Source organism: Copadichromis virginalis, linkage group LG14 (genome assembly GCF_057382275.1).
Source record: "Copadichromis virginalis isolate Kocher_CV1m ecotype Utaka linkage group LG14, C_Virginalis_male_GT1.1, whole genome shotgun sequence".
NCBI classification, from domain to species: Eukaryota; Metazoa; Chordata; class Actinopteri; order Cichliformes; family Cichlidae; genus Copadichromis; species Copadichromis virginalis.
In genome coordinates, this window is record NC_140631.1 from 42,490,741 (window position 1) to 42,499,063 (window position 8,323).

Genomic DNA, 8,323 nt, shown 5'->3' on the forward strand with positions numbered 1-8,323 from the left:
CCTTGGGCAAGACACTTCACCCGTTGCCTACTGGTGGTGGTCAGAGGGCCCGGTGGCGCCAGTGTCCGGCAGCCTCGCCTCTGTCAGTGCGCCCCAGGGTGGCTGTGGCTACAATGTAGCTGCCATCACCAGTGTGTGAATGTGTGTGTGAATGGGTGGATGACAGGTTGTGTAAAGCGCTTTGGGGTCCTTAGGGACTAGAAAAGCGCTATATAAATACAGGCCATTTACCATTTACACGGCAGTCACGCTGCATTTTCGCAGGAAATGCAACTTTTTATAGTTTTACTTGAAACGTAACAGAACATTTGATTATTATTTTTCATTATATTATCTTCCTGGTTATGAAATTAAATAATAAACACAAATTAAATAATTCTGAATTGTATTTTATTTATTTTAATTGACCATCAGTTGTTGAGTATATTCAGACACTGGTACATTATTATAATGCATGTGGAAATTTTCGTTATCTGGACCTCCTTAAATTTTAATTGAATGCCGCTGACCTAAAGGGGCATTCATTCAGTCTAACTCTTCCTTGTTGGATCTAATGAATGAATAAACACTTTTCAAGGAAACAGATTCTTTAGTGTTCCTTTCTTTGCCTTTCAACCATGATCTATGTGCCTTCTTCAAGATGGATTTGAAGAAGGAGACAGCTCTTTCACTGTTTTAGTTTTTGCACGCTCTAATACAAATGAACACATCAAATTCAACATGTACTAGCATCTTGTGAAAATCCCTAGTCATAGGAGTGGAGTACACCTTTCACCTTTCATTTTAGGGTTAAGAATAGAGCATCTCGAATAGTGCCCTGCTTGATGAGGACGTATAAAAAACTGAAGTTTTCATGAGACAGCTGGGGAGTTGGCCTTTTGATAATCATTTGTTAGTAACTGGGCTCATCTGGCAAATGTGACAGCAAGTCAGTCTCTTGAGGATGTGCTGTCGGATCTCATTGGTCCTAATGCCGTAGACAACTGGGTTGAAACAGCTTGGAAAAAGCAGGTACATGGTGCTGAAGAAAACTCGACTGGCTGCAGGGAGGCCGTTTCTGATCCGATATGACAGGAAAGCAGTCAGAGCCAGAATTTAGTATTTAGTATTTAGTATTTATTTATTTATTGTCATTGTCAAGAACAATGAAATTGCGTTTGGGGCTTCCATACAACCCAAAAAAAGAAGAAAATAATAAATACCCCTTAAAACCCAAGTGTACATATTTAACCCAGTGTGACTCCAATGCAATAAGACAATCCTTAGCAATAATGTTCGTAGAAATTCAGACAAAGACCTGAGAAACATGACAAAATACAACAATGCAACCCATTCAATATTATTGTACTGTGAGATATGATATCAGATATGATAGTTATCTATTTAAGAAAGGGGGGGGGGGCAGGAGGGGGAAGAGAATAAAGATATGATGCACCAATGCAGACCAGTTCATTGCTATTAAGAAGTTGGATATGGTTATTGTCCGTGAGAGGGGGGCAGAGAGTTCAGGAGCCTCACAGCCTGTGGATACAGGCTGTTGGCCAGTCTGGATGTTCTGGCCTGTATAGACCTGTACCTTCTCCCTGAGGGCAGCAGATGGAAAAGGTGGCGCGCAGGGTGATGTTGGTCCCGCAGGATACTGTGCACCCTCCTCAGACAGCGAGTGGGGAAGATATTACTGATCTCTGGCAGACTTGTTCCAATAATTCTGCCAGCTTCTTTCACCACCCGCTGGAGTGCTTGCTGATCGGCCTTGGTGCAGCTGGGGAACCACACTAGAAATCCATACGTCAGAACGCTGCTGATGGCACAGTTGTAGAAGTTCAACATCAGAGATCTGGGAATGTGTGCGCTCCGCAGTCTCCTCAGGTAGTAGAGGCGCTGTTGGGCCTTCCGTACAACTGAGGTGATATGGTTGCCCCAGGACAGGTCCTCGGTCACAGTTACCCCCAAGAATTTAAAACTGCTCACCCTCTCCACCGCCTCACTGCCAATGAAGAGAGGCAGATGGTTGTTATGACCCTTCCTCCGGAAATCTACAATGATCTCCTTGGTCTTTTTGGTGTTTAAGACCAAGTTATTGTCGTGGCACCATGACTCTAGTTGTTGCACCCCTGTCCTATAGTTTGTTGCGAGTAACACAAGGGCACAAAGTTGCTGAACAACAGCTCTGAGTAAACACTCCGTCTTCTGGAGCATGTACAAACTGATATTAATCTTTAATAGGGCTGTCAAAATTGAGAGCCAACAAAACAACTGCCGTACAATGCCTGTCATGGTCCCCGTGTCTGCCTGGCTGACTCAGGTTGGCTACATGTTTCTTGTTTACATCTACCTCTCTCACGCTTGCCGTGTCTCGCTGGGGCGGAGCTCATTGCGGGCTCCCGCCCCTGGCCCTCTCACCTGAAGTTAATCACACACGTGTTTCATTGCCTAAACTCATCCACTACTTAACCCTTTAAAGCCAGTCGGAGCAGCATGCTCCGTTTTGCGTAACTATTTTTAAATCCCTGTAAAACCTGAACCCTGTAAGCTAGCGCAATAATTTTTTTTGCATATGAAACCGGAGGAGTTGTACTTACATCTTACGCCATCAGCTTGTCCTCGGTCACGGTTTCCTTCCACATAAAGCTTTGCAAAAACTGCATAAAAAGCGCTTGCAGGAACAAAAACACGATATTCCAGAAACACGCTTTGCCGATCCGATCAGCTGTTCATAGCACTTCCCACATTGAAACAGACGTCAGCGCGAACGATGGCATGTCCGCATTTCCTGCCCGAAACCGGAAGTGACGTCATTTTCGTGGAAATATAGTTTTTTACTTGTAGGCCTTAAAAGCCTATACTGGTGTTTTTATAGGTCATGTTTGACTTTATGCTTTTCTGAATAGTTGCTGGGATGCTTAGAACTCGAATTGCACAGCTGGAAATAGTTTATTTTGATGCACCTGATGTTTTCTTTGCAAATTTGCATCATAGGATTGTTTTTTCCTTTTTCCTGCAGTATATGTAACGGATGTATTTGTGATTTAACACAGGTGTTATTCTAGAAGGGAAACCCTCCTCAAAAACGGACGGAGCAGTGGAGCCGCCGAGGGAATGCACTGAATTAAAAACTGTATAATTAAAATATAATTTATTATACAAACAATTAAAAATGCAAAAGCAATTAAAACAACCCTGGCCAAGGGGTAACACAATAAAAATCAATAAAACACAACATTAAAAGTCCAGTGGCATCCGCCACGATATAAAAGTCACAAAGAACTAAAAAATCCAGCGAAGTGGTGTAAAAGGGAAACCCAGCGGAGTCCTCGCCTTCCTCCCTGCATTCCGCATCCCAGTACGCTGAAGGAAGGGAGGGAGCGGCAGTCACTATTCTTTTCAAGCAGTTTTCATTCATAAAAAGGGGATAAGTCGAAGACTTACCCCGGGTGGGCAGAGCTCTCAATTCCGCTCGCCGCTTCTTTAAAACTGCAAATCGGCACCAGCTGTCTCGCCGCCTCTGCTCTCCCGCAGTGCACAAGCTGGGCTCTTGTTGCTACTGCCATCCGACTGTTCGCTCTGCGTCCCTAGTCGCTGGTGCTGTATCGTCCTCCCGCACTGCTGACACCAAGCTTCGCCAGCCCTTCGGCTTGCAGGCGCCGGCGCCGCCTGACACCGCTCACTCCTGCCCGTCGCTCAAGCCTCCCCTCAAGCCTCTCCTCTCTGTGGTCTTCCAGGCCCTCTTATTGGCCTCTGGGACCTCCCAGGTGTGATCAGGTTTATAATCGGGTAGGGGCTGTTAGGATGCCTGGGTCGTTGACCCAGGGTTTTTGAGTTTATTTTATTATTTATTATTTTCAGTCTTTGGTTTCTTGGTTCTGTCTTATAGTTTATGTCTCTGTCTTCTCTAGCTGCTCTGTCTCCCCTGTCAGCTGTCTCCCCTTGTCTAGTTCGCGTCTCTGTGTATCCTTAGTTGCTATATCCCCGTGTCCAGTCAGTGTCTGTGTCTGCCCTGGTCCCACGTCTCTGTTCCCTCTGTTGTAGTGCCTGCATGTGAGTCTGTGTCTTTTGTTCAGTCTTTGTTATGGGTTTCCTGTTTTACTTTGAAAGTCCATGTCTGATGTTAATGTATCTGGTTTCGCTTCTCCTTGTCTCGTTAGGCCTGATTTGCCCCAGCTGTGTTTCCCTCCTGTTACTCATTCCCTGATTGCTCCCTCTGTGTATTTAAGCCCTGTGTTTCTCTGTGTCCGTGTCGTGATCTGCCGTTTATTTAGCTGTGTGTTTTGTCAATCCACCGGTATTAGTTTATTTTTGACCTTTTTCCAGTTATGTTATGTTTGAGTTCAGCATTAAAGCTGTTTTGGTTTAAGTTTCTCTCTGGAGTCTGCATCTTGGGTCCTATCCCTGTCCGCACACAGCCGTCACCTAACAGAAGATCACGACCATACTATGGACCCAGCAGACATTGAACTTCAGGAGTGACGCCGAGCAGCCTTTGCCCAGCTGGAGGAGGAACTCCGCTGGAAGCCATGGCTCACCCCTGACGTCGTGCGCATTTTCCATGGCACTCGGCTGGCTCTCGGTGGTCCCCAGAGCTGTCAGAAGTCTCCACCTGTTGCTCCGCTGGCACTCAAGATGCGGCCGCTTCAGTTGGAAGTCCTCCGCGTGGCTTCAGGCGCTCACGCTCCGGCCTCAGCGTCACCATTCTGTGCACCGGAGGCTCAGTTGCTAACGCCGCCAGCTACCTCTGCCCAAAGGAAACGGCGCTCACGTCGCCGTCATATGGACACGTCTGAGCAACCTCCGGTGGTGAGTCAAAAGGACTACACCTTCCAAACTCCACCTGAGCTGTTAAACAGTAAAGACTATGAACTTACCTCAGACACTTTCGGGATTTCTTTTCTCGACGAGGATTTGGATTGGGAGGCCAGTTTTGGTTTGAATCCTCCCACGCTAGTTCATCACAATAAGCATTCGTCTGGGATTTTTAGTTCGAGGTCTGCTTGTTGGAGTGGGAACAAGCTAAAACCCAAGTTTGCCGAGTCTGTTTTTTCTGAGACTGTGAACACTGCTAAACCTAAGACTGTATGGACTGTTAAACATGGTGGGAAAGAGTCATCACCTATTTTTGATGAACCAGTTTTCAGTGAGCCTGCTCCTTTGCCTTCCGGTGCTCCTCCGCCCAGGGCAGCTGCGGTCCAGCCGTCTCCTGCACCTATATCAGTTCCTCGGGTGAGGGGGGCTAGGGCCCAGTTTGTCCCTGCTCCAGTTTCCAGGCCGGCTGAGGCTCCGCTAGTCTCTGCGCCCGTGCCTATTCCGCGGATGGGAGCGGCTACTGCCCAGCAGGCCCCTGCACCGGTTTCTGTCCTCGCTGGAGGCTCAGGTGAGCCCGTCCAGCAGTTTTCCGTAGGCTCGGAAGACATAGCTCAGCTTAGTGCGCATCCACCATCTCACCCACCATTACTACCATCGAGGGTGATGGTGTTCTTAATTTTGTAGTCCGTGATAGCCCTGATGCCCTCCCAGACCTGCCTTGGGTTTGTGTTGTTCTCAAACCTGGCCTCGATACGCCTCCTGTGCTGCTGCTTGGCAGTCTTGATGCCTCTTCTCAGGTTGGCCCTGGCAGCACTGTATGCCTCCTGGTCCCCGGATTTGAAAGCGTTGTTCCTTGTTCGAATAAGTTGTTGAACTCCGTGTGTCATCCAGGGTGGATTATTAGGGAACACACGGAATCGTTTCCAAGTTGTTACATTGTCCACACAGAAACAGATGTAGTCCAAGACAGTGGAGGTGTAACTGTCCAATGCGACACGATTGTCAGTGTCCTGCACCTTGAATACATCCCAGTCTGTGCAGTGGAAACAGTCCTGAAGCATCGGAATAGCGTCCTGCGGCCATGTTCTCACGGTTTTGGTTGTAATCCCAGTGCTCTTGATCTTTTGTGTGTATATTGGGTGTAGCAGAAGGGAGAGATGGTCTGACAGACCCAGGTGGGGATAAGCCTGGGCTCTGTACGCATTCGCCATGTTGGTGTACACCTGGTCCAACGTTCTATCTCCTCTGGTAGCACACTTCACATTACGGTGGAAATTGTGAAGTACAGATTTCAGGTCCGCGTGGTTAAAATCCCCAGCCGCAATAAAGACACTGTCCGGGTGTGCTACCAGGCTGTTATTGATGCTGCTGCTCAATTGTGCTAACGCTAGCTTAGCATTAGCATCTGGTGGAATGTAAACAGCGCAGATGTAAACGGCAGAAAATTCCCGAGGGAGATAGAATGGACGGCACTTTAACACCAACAGTTCTACCTCTGTACTGCACAGTTTTTCCGTTACCGTGACGTTCGTGCACCAAAGGTTGTTAATATAGATGCACAGCCCCCCGCCAGTCTTCTTACCCGAGTCCGCAGACCTGTCGGCTCGATAGGCGGTGCGGCCTGCTAGATCGATAGCCGCATCGGGAATGGCGCTGTCCAGCCAGGTTTCAGTGAAAATCATGCACGAACAGTTATTAAAAGTCCGTCGAGTGGCGATCTGCAGTCGTATTTCATCCAGTTTGTAACGGATTGAACGGGCGTTGGAGAGGAATATGATCGGGAGTGGTGGTTTAAACGGACTAGTCTTTAGCCGTGCCCACAGGCCTCCCCGCTTGCCTCTCTTCTGCCTCCGCTCGCAACGTCTCCTCCTGCGGCTTGCTGTTGCGGGTAGCCCGGGGGTTGCTTAACGATCTCCGGGGGGATGAGATACTCGGATGTTAGTTGAAGATCTCCACGGCTTAGTTGTAGTAGATCATCTCTGTTGTATTGAAGTAACCCCAGACTGTGTGAAATAATACACAGTACCACCAAAAGTGCAAAAGTGTAGGAGCTCCGGGCCGCTGCGTCTGTGCGCGCCGCCATCTTAAAATGCCACTAAGACAAAGGCACTTACACTATTGGAATGAGGCTGACTGTGATGACCATGATGTGAGTGATGCAGGTGTGAAGTGCTTTTACACCTGACCTGCTAGACTTCAGCACAGAGCTGAATATCACCACATAGGAGGCAGCGATGAAGACAAAGTCAAGAACAGGAATGAGAAACACGGCCATCAAACCCACGAGGTTATTGATGGTGGTGCTTCCACAGGCCAGCTCCACCAAGGCCATGTGCTCACAGAAACAGTGGTTTATCACATTTCTCAAACAGAATGGCAATTTTCCAGCCAGACATACAAGGAGTGTGATCATGAGAACATTTCTGACAACAAGTGGTATTAAAAATGCAATGAATCTCGATAAGATCATGTGATTGTGGTAGTAAAGGGGTGTGCAGATGGCAAAGTAGCGATCCAGAGCCATCCATACCAGCAGAGTGGACTGAAAAGTTCCAAAAAAGTGGATGAAGTGCATCTGAACAAGGCAGCCGATGAGAGAGATCCCCCTCCAGTCGAACAGGAAGCTCAGCAGCATGTGGGGAACAAAGAATACAGGGAGGCTGAGGTCAATGCACGCCATGCTGGCAATGAGGATGTACATCGGCGAGTGGAGGCTTCTCTGTGAAACGATCACGTACACCAGCAGGGAGTTAGCAAACAGTGACACAACAAACATGAAGGAGAACGGGATGAAGAGGAACGGCCTCAGCTCTCCGAGTTCACTAAAGCCATCCAGGATAAAATGTGTGTGCAAAGAGACGTTCTCCATGCTCCCTCTTTCCTAAAAGGTTTTCCGTTCAACCAGCCTGAAAACAAAGAGAAAGAAACCTTTAACCTTTAATTAAACCTCCATTTGGTGATATACAAATAAAACTGAACTGAGTGTATTTAGACAACATTAAAGAGCAAACAGCATCACTGAGATATTAAATGATGTCAATGATGATCTATTAATACTCCACACTACAACACACATCCTGTATGAAACTCTTCAAGCTGTTAAGATGAATCATTAGTTATGTTGTGTTGCTCCATGTGCTAAGTGATGTCCAGGTCCAGTTGTCTGCTCTGTAACATGCATTGTGTAAGACATGGTAGCAGTGAATCATTTCCTCTTGCTGAGCTTTGTCCACTGACAGGGAAAACAGAAATATTCGAGGGGAAGCACGGAGGCCTACTTCACTTTTAAATGGTAAATGGTCTGTATTTATATAGCGCTTTACTAGTCCCTAAGGACCCCAAAGCGCTTTACATATCCAGTCACACACACATTCACACACTGGTGATGGAAAGCTACATTATAGCCACAGCCACCCTGGGGCGCACTGACAGAGGCGAGGCTGCCGGACACTGGCGCCACTGGGCCCTCTGACCACCACCAGTAGGCAACGGGTGAAGTGTCTTGCCCAAGGACACAACGACC

General features: G+C 47.5%; 1 protein-coding gene across 1 annotated transcript; it reads right to left on the reverse strand.

Moving 5' to 3' along the window:
* Nucleotides 1–885: 885 nt before the first annotated feature.
* LOC146694740 (olfactory receptor 52K1-like) lies at nucleotides 886–7,669 on the reverse strand. Its single transcript, XM_085431046.1, has 2 exons — nucleotides 6,927–7,669; nucleotides 886–1,096 (listed from the first exon to the last, which is right to left on the reverse strand). Exons 1-2 carry the CDS (start codon nucleotides 7,667–7,669, stop codon nucleotides 886–888), a joined length of 954 nt encoding a protein of 317 aa, XP_085287172.1.
* Between the last annotated feature and the right edge of the window lie 654 nt (nucleotides 7,670–8,323).

What these genes read in the sequence shown, in the direction of transcription:
- LOC146694740 (XM_085431046.1), bottom strand. Translation starts at nt 7,669, where the DNA reads ATGGAGAACGTCTCTTTGCACACACATTTTATCCTGGATGGCTTTAGT. An exon ending in ATGGTCATCACAGTCAGCCT is followed by an intron (nt 1,097 to 6,926) that starts CATTCCAATAGT and finishes TACTAAATACTA; the next exon opens with AATTCTGGCTCTGACTGCTT.